Below are 16,689 nucleotides of genomic sequence, written 5' to 3' on the forward strand. Positions count from 1 at the left end.
TGGCTGCAGTTGAACAAGTGCAGAGCGTACAGATTGATAGATGCATATGTATAAATTTTTTTTTTGCCCAAAATCAAGGTATTGCGGCTGCCATACCTTGTCCACCGGAGCCCTCCGACAGTGGGCAGACTTATTCATCATGCTATGTATGGAAGTTAGATTTGTTAGAAACTAATTATTGTTGCTTCAAGATCACACTCATATATGGATATGCAGCAAGGCCGAGCTATCTTAATATGCTGCTTTCGTTTCTCTGCATACTACAATTAAAATTGAGTTTCTTGTGATCGACAAATCAGAAACACATACTCCTTCCGTTCCAAAATAGATGACCCAACTTTATACTAAGTTTAGTACAAAGTTGGGTCATCTATTTTGGAACGGAGGGAGTACGTGAAGTTGCGTGGAAACATCTATACATTGAACCATTGGATGAGAAATTGTACGTGAACATGTCCGCTGAGAACTTATCCTGCCGAAAAGGATACAACTTTACAATGCATATTGGGGAATGAGAGATGGATTGGGAACTTATGGAGAAGGGCATACATCTCCTTTTATCCATTTTGATGACATGTATTTTCGAACGGAGAGAGTATAACTTTGGCCCATATCAATGTGAATTGGATTGAATGCAATATGCATCAGTCGTCGCAAAAGAGAGATTAATACATAACCAGCAGCGTGCCTAATTGTTTATTAATTGAGAAGCCATAAGAAATAGTACCAAACATAAAATGGATTGAAGTAAAATTTAAATGATAAAGCAAAACAATTGCGATGGAATGTGGTTTAAGGGGCATTTGCTGATCTGGTTCTTTCAGTACTTGGACACTGTCTGGTAAGACATTTAAAATTTAACTTCTTGATGATCCTGTTGGTCAATTTATCCTAAGATGTTTGCATTCTTTTTCCTTTTTTTCAAAAAGGGGAAAGACCCGGCCTCTGCATCATCATGATGCACACGATCATTTTTATTAAAAGGAAATAAATAGGTCTAAAACGTACATATTTGCATATCCTACATCTTTATATTATTCTCTGAAACCATACATGCAGATTAATAAACTTATAAAGGATGTACCATGTGACATATGTGGTAAGCAATTCAAACCAATTCAAAAAAACCTTGTAAAGGACGTTAGGATAGCAGGCCCTCTCAGGCCATCCACGCGGCCAGCAATTGCAAATCGCGTCCAGTTTCACTTCATTCCCTGCCTAGCCTCTGTCGCTGACGGGCGGGCCCTGGGGTCGTGGGTCCGTCGATGGGAGCCTATAGAGAGTATCCCCTTTCATTCCCCAATCCGCTGCCTCCTCTTCCCCGGACCCTCCCCAAATTCCCGCCTCCTCTCCTCCTTCCCACTCCATCGCCTCTGCACCCTGGCCGTCGTCCCTCGTCAGCCGCCGCCGGCCTTCTCGCTGGGGTGGAGGAGTAGGGGATCCCACCAGATCCGACCTGCAGGCAAAGGGCGACGGCGGGGGCGCTTGATTCTATCCAGCACCAACGCCATGGACCGGTCCGTGCAGGAGAGAGATGAGGGAGAAAGAGAGAGCAAAGAGGAGTGGCGGATGACGAGAGGAGGGAGAAAGAGAAAGGAAATAGGAGAGGGAGGCTCGGCAGCGGACGGGACAGGGTCGCCGGCCGGTGTCGGCCTGCGCCGGCGAGGTCGCTCGCCCAGCTGCCAAGGAGGGAAAGGCGACGGGGACCGGCATCCAGGGCGGCGGCGGCGGGACTACAGGAACTGGCCGAGGTGGTCCTCGCCAAACAAGCGGGTGGCAGCAAGGTATAGAAGCGGGCACCCGTGTGATTTGTTCTGTGTTGATTTCTCCTTTTGTCGATTTCGTGGTCAAAACAACGACATATTTTTTCATTGGTTGATTTGATTTGGGGCTGATTTTCCCCTCGATTCCTTCCTCTTACAGTTCCTTTCCAACTTGTTGTTCATGGCTTGCTTGCCAACCACAGGTGCTCCCCACGGTGAGGAATGGACGCGCTCAACGCCTTCCTTCCCAACCAGGTGCTCCTGTATCTCTCTCTACTAGTAAGATGCCCGTGCTATGCTACGGAATCACAAAAAAAGTTGTGAGTGCAATCCTAGGGGACAAGAAAAAAAAATGTAGCAAGACACCAATCAAAATGATGTCATATATTTGATCGGTACACACTGAGAACAATCAAACATACGGGCTTCCGTTTATCAAGCATAGTGTATCCTTGTTTTAGCTATTTGCTCAACACATCAGCGCCAACAATATTAGCTCTTGAGCCCTCGCGTCATCTATCTTATCACCTAAAAAGATATCTGACAATCAGTATGTATAATGGTCCGTAGTATATTTAGGCAAAGGAAATATTAACGAGCCTGTAGAGGATCTGTAGTATTTTGGCAAAGGACTTTTCTTTTGGCAAAAGTGTTAAACTGCAATATTTGTTTCGCAAGTGGTCAGAAGCACACATATTCCTTAAACTGAAAGACAGCTACTCAGGTCCTCAATGCACTAAACATCCTAAATTATAATTATTGTCTGACAACACTGAAACCGGTATCAACATAAACAAACTGGTATCATTTTTTAGGGGAAACTAAAACTGCCGAGAAACCATATACTGCAGCAAAATCTGATTTGCCGTGTCGTCTCGAGTTCTGCTTTGAGGGATCATTCTCATCTCCGACCATGGTGGGCCAGCCCATGATGTGGTGCGTTTGGTTGACTATCTGACACAATGAGCTTGGGGTAGAATTTCCCCCGCCACGTATCTAAACTAATTAAGATAAATGAAGGTATACTTCAGAAGCATATACTGTCATGTAGGTATAAGAGTATACTGTCATGAAAGAAAAGATACACACAGTTTACCCTGTGATTCCAAGCATATACTAACTTCAATATCAGAATTTACTTGCAGAAATTAAAAACTGATATATGAACTCACATGATCAAGGAGATGGAAGGCACAAGTTAAAACATGAAAAATCTATCTAAAGCAACATTGCACTCATTATCACATATTTGACCACACATCAAAAGGTTATTACTAATTCTACATATCTTTCATCAATTAGCACATCCAAATAGATCTCACACAACTACGCAAGTATGTTTTTTTGTTGTAAAAGGGGCTATTTCAGATTGCGTTCAATACAAAATAATATATAGTGGACTGGGAAGTTAAATTACTTGATACAAAGAAGAGAAAAAGCTTATCTCTCTTCTTTAATGTGTGACTCGAGAACTTCTCTACTTACAAATAATATTTAGCCATGCTTGATCATCCTCCTCTAGACCTTGCACCAAATCATCTCAAGTACAAAAATCTGACAAATGTCGCAATGAAAAAGGGTATGAATATTGAATAGCAAATCCAATACCAACCTGAGGGGATGGATACAGTGAATTTCACCAAGAATGAACTACAAGTTTCTGCAAAGAATTAAGTAGAATGTCCAAATCTGCATGTGACAATGTACTTTGCAGATCCACAAACAATTCGTTCCTAAACATTTCACAAATCACATGTTTAGGAGACCACAATTTCAATCATGAGCGGATCTGATACGCAACTATACTCCAAAAAAACAGCCACCTTTTTTGATCTGGTAGGAGAAACACATGACTTATGGGGGGACGAGAGTGGTTGGGGACAGTCACAGTGGCTCGAGGTAGTTGACACTGGCGTGGCTTGGACGAGCAGGTTGCCCCCGGAAAAAGTCCTCCGCATCTGCGATGCCCAGGCTGACTCATAGCGTTCCTGCTGCTCGTAGCCTCCATTGGCAGCACAGAAGGAAGGGACTCATGTTGGAGGTTGAGAACCAGAGCATGCATAAAATGGAATCAACCCCAACAATCACAAACGGAAAACAAAGTACTTACTATATACTCTGTCTCCGACGACCTGCACATGGCAGCAGCCGCTAGCCCACCACTATCCTCTTCGTCTGTGACGACCTATGCGGCCAGATCTAGAAGGAGAGGTCCTTGGTAAAGCTTGGAGACAAATGTAACTATAGCTATAGGGAGAAGTAGAAGTTAGCAAATTCAGCAGCAGCAAACACACCAGCGGTACAGCCCAAGCTTGTCCTGTTCCAGATCGAGCACTCTCAGTACTGCCTCCTCTTCCCAGCCCACCCCTTCTTCAACCAGTAAACACAACAGCAGCAGAGGATCTCATCCTACGACAGCGTACGGTCCCGCAACTTCTTCTCCAGCTCCCTCGCGAGGTGAGGAGTGATGGCTTGCCTCACATCGTGGGCCTCAGGCCCATGTCGGCGAGGTGGGTGCAAGGCAGGCCGGCAGGCTGGCGCCGCCCACCAGGCGACGCTGGGTCACGCGCTGGACACGAACCAACGCAGGCGAGCAGGGGGGCCGATGCGGCGGCGCCTGCCATTGGGGCATAGGACACATGTGGCAACAAGGGACTTGGCGGCGAGGCTGGGCTCATGGTGGACCGGATCCAGAGCGAGGAAGGTCCGGGAGGCAGCGGAGGCGAGCGGTGACGCGAGACCCGGCAGCGGAGCTCTGTCTACGGGCGGGCATAGTTGTGGGAGCTCAGACCTTGGGTGTGGGGGCAGTGGCGGAGCTTGAAAGAAAATGCTGGGCAGGCCAAACTAAACAAGAGCACAATTTTTTTTGAAAGTCTGAATCATAAGCATCAGTATGATTACCGGATGGAGCAAGTAGTATGTATACATACAGCAAAATACATTTTAACCCTGAACCACTATTAAGTTAGTTAATACAAAAGCTTTGAGACATTGGACATGTGACTTGCTCACATACTACAAATCAACTCTCCGGTCACCCTTGCTTCTAAAATCTGCAAGGACATCTTCGTGGTTGTAGTTCTCTAGAATTCCACCCTCTATGTGAACTAACAAATTATTGGCAAGATTCTCATCTTCCAGGGTGTTGCTGCAAGAACTCAATACCTTGGAATGTAACAGCTTTATTTGTTCAAACCTATTCGTACTGGTTTTGGTTATGTTGTTCCAATTCAAGCAACGGCAATATCTGGTTTTCCTAAACTCGAGTTATGTCATCTCTCTTTTCCTTTTAAAAACCAAATCAATTCTTCTCTAAGATTGATTTTCCTTGCCCATGATTACCTGTGTTGCAATTTGTATAAGATCAGCCTATTCACTTTCTTATCAAATGGACACAACTATTTCTTATCAACAGTTCAACACTGGACACTAAAAACAGATGAATAGTTGGCACTAATGGTTAGAAATTCCACTGGACACTCAACAGTCAACAGGATTCTGTACAGGTGGAATTCCATATGGATAAAATCTGTTTCTTATAAACACTGGACACTGAAAATAGATGAGTTCATGACTCATGAGTAGATGTAAAGAACTGAACAAAAATGATAAAAATGGGGAATTACCTCTTGCTTCCGACAGTTGCTCTACTCTTGGAGGATAGTAGGAGACTGGAGACTAGGATAGCTCATCCAGTGATCTGCTCACAGGCCGGCCGCCAGGAGTGGTTCGGCAAGCCACAGGCCAGTAGCACGACGGCGTGGCCGAGCCCGAGCAGATGTCATCTGTGAGCAGGTACAAAGAGTCGGGGGAAGGGAGGAAAGCAAGGGGCTGAACCGTGGCTGTGAGATACAGTGATTCCGACGAGAGAAGATAGACGCCGTCGGTTCGCCGCCGGCGGCGGCTTGCTCGTGTGCTCGCTGCTCGACTGTGGGACAGTTTGGGAATTGGGGATTAGGGATTCCTAGCGCTGCATGCCTCTGCGGCTGCTCTGTGCGTGAGTCTCTGAGAGAAAAACCGAGAGGATGCACGTGGGCTGGGCTAGTGGCTTGGGAGATGCCTATATAAATTTTTTGGGTCAAAATCCTGGGCGGGCCATGGCCCGGTTTAGCCCCTACAGAGCTCCGCCCCTGTGTGTGTGGGTGTGGGTGGGGGGGGGATGTCGCCCAATTCAACTCCGACTGTCGCTGGGAAAGAGAGGCGAGGAACTTTGGGGGGGTCTAGAAGATTCTTTATCTTTCTCGAGATGTTGTGAATGGGATGTCCCTGCTCTAAAATTATGTCTGAACACAGGGTGTTTTTACAAAATTTCAAGTGGCACGTGGCTTGTCTCGATCTTAGCCATACATTCGAGATCAGACGGTATATATGACGTGAAGGCAGGCACACCATCACCACCAACTCGCTTTCTTATAGGTGTAGAGATGTGTTGTGTGATGAATGTGTGGTAGTGGGAGTGGGATAGGGAGAGGTAAAGAGAGAAGATTCAAAATGCAATGGAAGGGAAATTTCAATCCAAGTTTAAATTTCATTAGGCATTCATATTCTTAATTTGATCTTCTAAATTTTTGGCTAGGTGTATAAACATACATGCACATGTATATCTAATTGGATTGTTAGATGAACATTTTGTTGGGGAACGTTGCAGAAAATTAAAATTTTTCCTACGGTTTCACCAAGATCCATCTATGAGTTCATCTAAGCAACGAGTCTAGGGAGAGAGTTTGCATCTACATACCACTTGTAGATCGCGTGCGGAAGCTTGCAAGGTGATGATGTAGTCGTACTCGACGTGATTCAAATCACCGATGACCTGCGCCGAACGGACGGCACCTCCGCGTTCAACACACGTACGGAAACAGCCACGTCTCCTCCTTCTTGATCCAGCAAGGAAGGGAGGAGAGGTTGAGGGAGATGGCACCAGCAGCAGCACGACGGCGTGGTGTTGGTGGAGCTGCAGTACTCCGGCAGAGCTTCGCTAAGCGCTATGGAGTTAGAGGAGGTGTTGGGGAGGGAGAAGGAGGCAACCAAAGGCCAGGGCACCAGGTATGAAGTCCCTCCTCTCCCCCCACTATATATAGGGGTGCCAAGGGGGGGTGGCCGGCCCTAGGAGATCAAATCTCCTAAGGGGTGCGGCGGCCAAGGGGGGATTCCCTCCCCCCCAAGGCACCTAGGAGGTGCCTTCCACTAGTAGGACTCCTCCCCCTTGGAAACCCTAGGCGCATGGGCCTTGTGGGGCTGGTGCCCTTGGCCCATGTAGGCCAAGGCGCACCCCCTACAGCCCATGTGGCCCCCGGGGATGGGTGGCCCCACCCGGTGGGCCCCCGGGACCCCTCCGGTGGTCCCGGTACAATACCGATAACCCCGAAACTTGTCCCGATGCCCGAAACAGGACTTCCCATATATAAATCTTTACCTCCGGACCATTCCGGAACTCCTCGTGACGTCCGGGATCTCATCCGGGACTCCGAACAACATTCGGGTTACTGCATATACATATCCCTACAACCCTAGCGTGACTGAACCTTAAGTGTGTAGACCCTACGGGTTCGGGAGACATGTAGACATGACCAAGACTCTCTTAGTCAATAACCATCAGCGGGATCTGGATACCCATGATGGCTCCCACATGCTCCTCGATGTTGTCATCGGATGAACCACTATGTCGAGGATTCGATCAAACCCTGTATACAATTCCCTTTGCCAATCGGTACGTTACTTGCCCGAGACTTGATCGTCGGTATCCCAATACCTTGTTCAGTCTCGTTACCGGCAAGTCACTTTACTCGTACCGTAATGCATGATCCCGTGTCCAACACCTTGGTCACTTTGAGCTCATTATGATGATGCATTACCGAGTGGGCCCAGAGATACCTCTCCGACATACGGAGTGACAAATCCCAGTCTCGATCCGTGTCAACCCAACAGCTACTTTCGGAGATACCTGTAATGCACCTTTATAGTCACCCAGTTACGTTGTGACGTTTGGCACACCCAAGGCATTCTTACGGTATCCGGGAGTTACACGATCTCATGGTCGAAGGAAGAGATACTTGACACTTGCAAAGCTCTAGCAAAACGAACTACACGATCTTTTATGCTATGCTTAGGATTGGGTCTTGTCCATCACATCATTCTCCTAATGATGTGATCCCGTTATCAATGACATCCAATGTCCATAGTCAGGAAACCATGACTATCTGTTGATCACAACGGGCTGGTCAACTAGAGGCTTACCAGGGACATAGTGTGGTCTAAGTATTCACACGTGTATTACGATTTCCGGATAATACAGTTATAGCATGAATACAAGACAATTATCATGAACAATGAAATATAATAATACTTTTATTATTGCCTCTAGGGCATATTTCCAACAGTCTCCCACTTGCACTAGAGTCACTAATCTAGTTACATTGTGATGAATCGAACACCCATAGAGTTCTGGTGTTGATCATGTTTTGCACGCGAGAGAGGTTTAGTCAGCGGATCTGCGACATTCAGATCCGTGTGCACTTTGCAAATCTCTATGTCTCCATCTTGAACATTTTCACGGATGGAGTTGAAACGACGCTTGATGTGCCTGGTCTTCTTGTGAAACCTGGGCTCCTTTGCGAGGGCAATAGCTCCAGTGTTGTCACAGAAGAGTTTGATCGGCCCCGACGCATTGGGTATGACTCCTAGGTCGGTGATGAACTCCTTCACCCAAATCGCTTCATGTGCTGCCTCCGAGGCTGCCATGTACTCCGCTTCACACGTAGATCCCGCCACGACGCTCTGCTTGCAGCTGCACCAGCTTACTGCTCCACCATTCAACATATACACGTATCCGGTTTGTGACTTAGAGTCATCCGGATCTGAGTCAAAGCTAGCGTCGACGTAACCCTTTACGACGAGCTCTTCGTCTCCTCCATAAACGAGAAACATGTCCTTTGTCCTTTTCAGGTACTTCAGGATATTCTTGACCGCTGTCCAGTGTTCCTTGCCGGGATTACTTTGGTATCTTGCTACCAAACTTACGGCAAGGTTTACATCGGGTCTGGTACACAGCATGGCATACATAATAGATCCTATGGCTGAAGCATAGGGGATGACACTCATCTCTTCTTTATCTTTTGCCGTGGTCGGTGACTGAGCTGAGCTCAGTCTCATACCTTGTAACATAGGCAAGAACCCCTTCTTGGACTGATCCATTCTGAATCTCTTCAAAATCTTATCAAGGTATGTACTTTGTGAAAGACCTATGAGGCGTCTCGATCTATCTCTATAGATCTTGATGCCTAATATATAAGCAGCTTCTCCAAGGTCCTTCATTGAAAAACACTTATTCAAGTAGGCCTTAATGCTGTCCAGAAATTCTATATTATTTCCCATCAGGAGTATGTCATCTACATATAATATGAGAAATGCTACAGAGCTCCCACTCACTTTCTTGTAAACGCAGGCTTCTCCATAAGTCTGCATAAACCCAAACGCTTTGATCATCTCATCAAAGCGAATGTTCCAACTCCGAGATGCTTGCACCAGTCCATAAATGGATCGCTGGAGCTTGCATACTTTGTTAGCGTTCTGAGGATCGACAAAACCTTCCGGCTGCATCATATACAGTTCTTCCTTAAGATGCCCGTTAAGGAATGCTGTTTTGACGTCCATCTGCCATATCTCATAATCATAGTATGCGGCAATTGCTAACATGATTCGGACGGACTTTAGCTTCGCTACGGGAGAGAATGTCTCGTCGTAGTCAATCCCTTGAACCTGTCGATAACCCTTAGCGACAAGTCGAGCTTTATAGATGGTAACATTACCATCCGCGTCCGTCTTCTTCTTAAAGATCCATTTGTTTTCTATCGCTCGCCGATCATCGGGCAAGTCTGTCAAAGTCCATACTTTGTTTTCATACATGGATTCTATCTCGGATTTCATGGCTTCAAGACATTTGTTGGAATCCGGGCCCGTCATTGCTTCTTCATAGTTCGAAGGTTCATTGTTGTCTAACAACATGATTTCCAGGACAGGGTTGCCGTACCACTCTGGTGCGGAACGTGTCCTTGTGGACCTACGAAGTTCAGCAGTAACTTGATCCGAAGTACCTTGATCATCATCATGGTTTTTCTCTTCAGTTGGTGTGGGCATCACAGGAATGGTTTCCTGTGCTGCGTCACTATCCCGCTCAAGAGGTAGTACTTCATCGAGTTCTACTTTCCTCCCACTTACTTCTTTCGAGAGAAACTCTTTCTCCAGAAAGCATCCGTTCTTGGCAACAAAGATCTTGCCTTCGGATCTTAAGTAGAAGGTATACCTTATAGTTTCCTTAGGGTATCCTATGAATACGCATTTTTCCGACTTTGGTTCGAGCTTTTCAGGTTGAAGTTTCTTGACATAAGCTTCGCATCCCCAAACTTTTAGAAACGACAGCTTAGGTTTCTTTCCAAACCATAATTCATACGGTGTCGTCTCAACGGATTTAGACGGTGCCCTATTTAAAGTGAATGTAGCTGTCTCTAGAGCGTATCCCCAAAATGATAGCGGTAAATCGGTAAGAGACATCATAGACCGCACCATATCCAATAGAGTGCGATTACGACGTTCGGACACACCGTTTCGCTAAGGTGTTCCAGGCGGCGTGAGCTGTGAAACGATTCCACATTTCTTTAAGTGTGTACCAAATTCGTGACTTAAGTATTCTCCTCCACGATCTGATCGTAAGAATTTTATCTTTCGGTCACGTTGATTCTCCACCTCATTCTGAAATTCCTTGAACTTTTCAAAGGTCTCAGACTTGTGTTTCATTAAGTAGACATACCCATATCTACTCAAGTCATCTGTGAGAGTGAGAACATAACGATATCCTCCGCGAGCCTCAACGCTCATTGGACCGCACACATCGGTATGTATGATTTCCAACAAGTTGGTTGCTCGCTCCATTGTTCCGAAGAACGGAGTCTTGGTCATTTTACCTAAGAGGCAGGGTTCGCACGTGTCAAATGATTCATAATCAAGAGACTCTAAAAGTCCATCAGCATGGAGCTTCTTCATGCGCTTGACACCAATGTGACCAAGGCGGCAGTGCCACAAGTATGTGGGACTATCGTTATCAACTTTAAATCTTTTGGCATCTACACTATGAACATGTGTAATATTACGCTCGAGATTCATTAAGAATAAACCATTGACCATCGGAGCATGACCATAAAACATATCTCTCATATAAATCGAACAACCATTATTCTCAGACTTAAATGAGTAGCCATCTCGTATTAAACGAGATCCAGATACAATGTTCATGCTCAAACTTGGCACTAAATAACAATTATTGAGGTTCAAAACTAATCCCGTAGGTAAATGTAGAGGCAGCGTGCCGACGGCGATCACATCGACTTTGGAACCATTCCCGACGCGCATCGTCACCTCGTCCTTTGCCAGTCTCCGTTTATTCCGCAGCTCCTGCTGTGAGTTACAAATATGAGCAACGGCACCGGTATCAAATACCCAGGAGTTACTACGATTACTGGTAAGGTACACATCAATCACATGTATATCAAATATACCTTTGTTGTTGCCGGCCTTCTTATCCGCTAAGTATTTGGGGCAGTTCCGCTTCCAGTGACCCTTCCCCTTGCAATAAAAGCACTCAGTCTCAGGCTTGGGTCCATTCTTTGACTTCTTCCCGGTAACTGGCTTACCAGGCGCGGCAACATCTTTGCCGTCCTTCTTGAAGTTCTTCTTACCCTTGCCCTTCTTGAACTTAGTGGTCTTATTGACCATCAACACTTGATGTTCTTTCTTGATTTCAGCCTCTGCTGACTTCAGCATCGAGAACAATTCAGGAATGGTCTTTTCCATTCCTTGCATGTTGTAGTTCATCACAAAGCTCTTGTAGCTTGGTGGGAGCGACTGGAGGATTCTGTCAATGACCGCCTCATCTGGGAGGTTAATGTTTAGCTGGGTCATACGGTTGTGCAACCCAGACATCTTCAGGATGTGCTCACTGACAGAACTGTTTTCCTCCATCTTACAACTGTAGAACTTGTCGGAGACATCATATCTCTCGACCCGGGCATGAGCTTGAAAAACTAGTTTCAGCTCTTCGAACATCTCATATGCTCCGTGATGCTCAAAACGCTTTTGGAGCCCCGGTTCTAAGCTGTAAAGCATGCCGCACTGAACGAGGGAGTAATCATCAGCGCGAGTTTGCCAAGCATTCATAATGTCTTGGTTCTCTGGGACGGGAGCGTCACCTAGCGGTCCTTCTAGGACATATTGTTTCCTGGCAGCTATGAGGATGATCCTCAGGTTCCGGACCCAGTCCGTATAGTTGCTGCCATCATCTTTCAGCTTGGTTTTCTCTAGGAACGCGTTGAAGTTCATGTTGACATTAGCGTTGGCCATTGATCTACAAGACATATTTGCAAAGGTTTTAGACTATGTTCATGATAATAAAGTTCTAATCAAATTATGAACTCCCACTTAGATTAGACATCCCTTTAGTCATCTAAGTGTTACACGATCCGAGTCGACCAGCCCGTGTCCGATCATCACGTGAGACGGACTAGTCATCGTCGGTGAACATTTTCATGTTGATCGTATCTTCCATACGACTCGTGTTCAACCTTTCGGTCTCCGTGTTCCGAGGCCATGTCTGTACATGCTAGGCTCGTCAAGTTAACCCTAAGTGTTTTCGCTGTGTAAAACTGTCTTACACCCGTTGTATGTGAACGTAAGAATCCATCACACCCGATCATCACGTGGTGCTTAGAAACGACGAACTGTAGCAACGGTGCACAGTTAGGGGAGAACACTTTTTGAAATTTTATAAGGGATCATCTTATTTACTACCGTCGTTCTAAGTAAACAAGATGCATAATACATAATAAACATCACATGCAATTATATAGTTGTGACATGATATGGCCAATATCATATAGCTCCATTGATCTTCATCTTCGGGGCTCCATGATCATCTTGTCACCGGCTTGACACCATGATCTCCATCATCATGATCTCCATCATCGTGTCTTCATGAAGTTGTCACGCCAACGACTACTTCTACTTCTATGACTAACGTTTAGCAATAAAGTAAAGTAGTTTACATGATGTTATTCAATGACACGCAGGTCATACAAAAAAATAATGACAACTCCTATGGCTCCTGCCGGTTGTCATACTCATCGACATGCAAGTCGTGAATCCTATTACAAAGAACATGATCTCATACATCACAATTCATCATTCATCACAACTTCTGGCCATATCACATCACATGATCAATCGCTGCAAAAACAAGTTAGACGTCTTCTAATTGTTGTTGCATCTTTTACGTGGCTGCAATTGGGTTCTAGCAAGAACGTTTTCTTACCTACGAATCACCACAACGTGATTTTGTCAACTTCTATTTACCCTTCATAAGGGCCCTGTTCATCGATTCCGCTCCAACTAAAGTGGGAGAGACAGACACCCGCCAGCCACCTTATGCAACTAGTGCATGTCAGTCGGTGGAACCGGTCTCACGTAAGCGTACGTGTAAGGTTGGTCCGGGCCGCTTCATCCCACAATACCGTTGAGCAAGAAAATACTAGTAGAGGCAAGTAAGATGACAAAATCCACGCCCACAACAAAGTTGTGTTCTACTCGTGCAAAGAGAACTACGCATAGACCTAGCTCATGATGCCACTGTTGGGGAACGTTGCAGAAAATTAAAATTTTTCCTACGGTTTCACCAAGATCCATCTATGAGTTCATCTAAGCAACGAGTCTAGGGAGAGAGTTTGCATCTACATACCACTTGTAGATCGCGTGCGGAAGCTTGCAAGGTGATGATGTAGTCGTACTCGACATGATTCAAATCACCGATGACCTGCGCCGAACGGACGGCACCTCCGCGTTCAACACACGTACGGAAACAACCACGTCTCCTCCTTCTTGATCCAGCAAGGAAGGGAGGAGAGGTTGAGGGAGATGGCACCAGCAGCAGCACGACGGCGTGGTGTTGGTGGAGCTGCAGTACTCCGGCAGAGCTTCGCTAAGCGCTATGGAGTTAGAGGAGGTGTTGGGGAGGGAGAAGGAGGCAACCAAAGGCCAGGGCACCAGGTATGAAGTCCCTCCTCTCCCCCCACTATATATAGGGGTGCCAAGGGGGGGTGGCCGGCCCTAGGAGATCAAATCTCCTAAGGGGTGCGGCGGCCAAGGGGGGATTCCCTCCCCCCCAAGGCACCTAGGAGGTGCCTTCCACTAGTAGGACTCCTCCCCCTTGGAAACCCTAGGCGCATGGGCCTTGTGGGGCTGGTGCCCTTGGCCCATGTAGGCCAAGGCGCACCCCCTACAGCCCATGTGGCCCCCGGGGATGGGTGGCCCCACCCGGTGGGCCCCCGGGACCCCTCCGGTGGTCCCGGTACAATACCGATAACCCCGAAACTTGTCCCGATGCCCGAAACAGGACTTCCCATATATAAATCTTTACCTCCGGACCATTCCGGAACTCCTCGTGACGTCCGGGATCTCATCCGGGACTCCGAACAACATTCGGGTTACTGCATATACATATCCCTACAACCCTAGCGTGACTGAACCTTAAGTGTGTAGACCCTACGGGTTCGGGAGACATGTAGACATGACCGAGACTCTCTTAGTCAATAACCATCAGCGGGATCTGGATACCCATGATGGCTCCCACATGCTCCTCGATGTTGTCATCGGATGAACCACTATGTCGAGGATTCGATCAAACCCTGTATACAATTCCCTTTGCCAATCGGTACGTTACTTGCCCGAGACTTGATCGTCGGTATCCCAATACCTTGTTCAGTCTCGTTACCGGCAAGTCACTTTACTCGTACCGTAATGCATGATCCCGTGTCCAACACCTTGGTCACTTTGAGCTCATTATGATGATGCATTACCGAGTGGGCCCAGAGATACCTCTCCGACATACGGAGTGACAAATCCCAGTCTCGATCCGTGTCAACCCAACAGCTACTTTCGGAGATACCTGTAATGCACCTTTATAGTCACCCAGTTACGTTGTGACGTTTGGCACACCCAAGGCATTCTTACGGTATCCGGGAGTTACACGATCTCATGGTCGAAGGAAGAGATACTTGACACTTGCAAAGCTCTAGCAAAACGAACTACACGATCTTTTATGCTATGCTTAGGATTGGGTCTTGTCCATCACATCATTCTCCTAATGATGTGATCCCGTTATCAATGACATCCAATGTCCATAGTCAGGAAACCATGACTATCTGTTGATCACAACGGGCTGGTCAACTAGAGGTTTACCAGGGACATAGTGTGGTCTAAGTATTCACACGTGTATTACGATTTCCGGATAATACAGTTATAGCATGAATACAAGACAATTATCATGAACAATGAAATATAATAATACTTTTATTATTGCCTCTAGGGCATATTTCCAACACATTTTCTCTAATGTACATCTCTGAAATTACTAATATGTGGGTTTCCTAAACATGATATTTGCAGATATGAGAAAGAAGAAATAGGACCAAGAAAATTAGTTGCTCATATATTCATGTGTCGTGCAGAGAAGAACCCGAATGGAGAACTTGGTATGCCGAGTAATATGCAGGTACAGAATTATCATCATAGCAAATAGAATTATCTGAATATTGTTTGGAGGATAACAATTCCTCAAATTGGCTCATTTAATTTAGACAGTACGCCCAGTTATTGTTGTCTTGGTTACTCCATTCACTACAAAAAAATACACTTCCGTGATGATACGTGTTTGTCACAATAAGTCGCGTTTTTTGTCATGCATGTACATCCATGAAAAATTTATGACAGAATCAAGATAGTCATACCTGTGCTGTCGTAGAAGTGTTCCATGACATCATCAAAATTATCATCACGGAAGTGTCCACTTCCATGACGATAAATCGTGCGTCACAGAAGTGCTTTCGTCAAGGGTGATCGACACGTGGCATCCACCGTAACGGAACACCGTTAAGCTATCGGGTCGGGTTTTGGATCCGATAACCCGTTAACAGCCCCGACCAATGGGAAATTTCCACGTGTAAAATTCTTATTGGCCGGACGAAACACGTATTAGCTCGTCAGTGGGTCAGATAGGCGCCTATGATATGTCAACACATGGCACGGCCCAACAGTGTCCCATTTAGCTTACAAAGCTGGCCCATTTGACTTGGTCAAAAGTTAACGGGCTGGCCCATGAAAAGCCTGTTAACGGTCTTTTCGCAAATAGCCCATTTTACGGCCCGTTAACTCACGGCCCATTAGGCCCTAAAGGAAATCGGCCCAACAACGTCATGTGGGCCGTCGAATATAATACCAGCCCATTTCAGTTTCGGCCCATGTGTGGCCCACGACGTCTTTCGGCCCATATGAGGCATTCGTATCTTTCGGCCCATTACAGGCCCACGGTGACTCTAGCCCATAATGAACAGTAATTTTCTTTATACCTGTTAACGGCCCGTGATTTATATGGGCTGTTTCCAGCCCGTGTTAGCTTTCGGCCTATTGACGGCCCATACGTTCTTGGGCTCCTTTTCGGCCCTCGATTACTTCCGGCCTGTTACTGGCCTGTTCCCCTAATGGGCCAAATTCGGCCCATGGCAAGAGTCGGCCCGTTACTGGCCTGTTCCACTAATGGGCCAAATTCGGCCCATGGCAAGAGTTAGCCCGTTACTGGCTTGTTACCCTAATGGGCCAAATTCGGCCCATGGCAAGATTCGGCCCGTTTCTGGCCTGTTAACCCGTTGCGCCGTTTCCAGCCTGTCCTATATTCTGGCCCATTAACGACCCATTATGCCTGTGACAGAATTAATCCTCTGCTGTCCTATAGCCTGTTAACGGCCTGTTATCGTGCTGGGCCGATAATAATTACGCTCGATTATGGCCCATGTAGACCCATTTATCCGACGACCCGAGGCCCACCGAT

General features: G+C 46.4%; 1 protein-coding gene across 5 annotated transcripts; it reads left to right on the plus strand.

Moving 5' to 3' along the window:
- Positions 1 to 1,247: 1,247 nt before the first annotated feature.
- LOC123191872 (uncharacterized) lies at positions 1,248 to 15,591 on the plus strand. Of its 5 annotated transcripts, none has more exons than XM_044604446.1 (3): positions 1,248 to 1,784; positions 1,924 to 2,042; positions 15,252 to 15,591. In XM_044604446.1, the coding sequence occupies exons 1-3, from the start codon at positions 1,510 to 1,512 to the stop codon at positions 15,269 to 15,271; spliced, it is 414 nt and encodes a 137-aa protein (XP_044460381.1). In that variant the 5' UTR covers positions 1,248 to 1,509; the 3' UTR covers positions 15,272 to 15,591. The 5 variants fall into 5 exon arrangements, 3 of the variants coding, with proteins under 3 accessions (XP_044460381.1, XP_044460377.1, XP_044460386.1); XM_044604451.1 differs by having other exon boundaries at positions 1,250 to 1,784; positions 1,924 to 2,018; XR_006496809.1 differs by having other exon boundaries at positions 1,258 to 1,784; positions 1,967 to 2,018.
- The last annotated feature ends 1,098 nt before the right edge of the window (positions 15,592 to 16,689 follow it).

This window comes from Triticum aestivum, chromosome 1A (genome assembly GCF_018294505.1).
Source record: "Triticum aestivum cultivar Chinese Spring chromosome 1A, IWGSC CS RefSeq v2.1, whole genome shotgun sequence".
In the NCBI taxonomy this organism is placed as follows: domain Eukaryota; kingdom Viridiplantae; phylum Streptophyta; class Magnoliopsida; order Poales; family Poaceae; genus Triticum; species Triticum aestivum.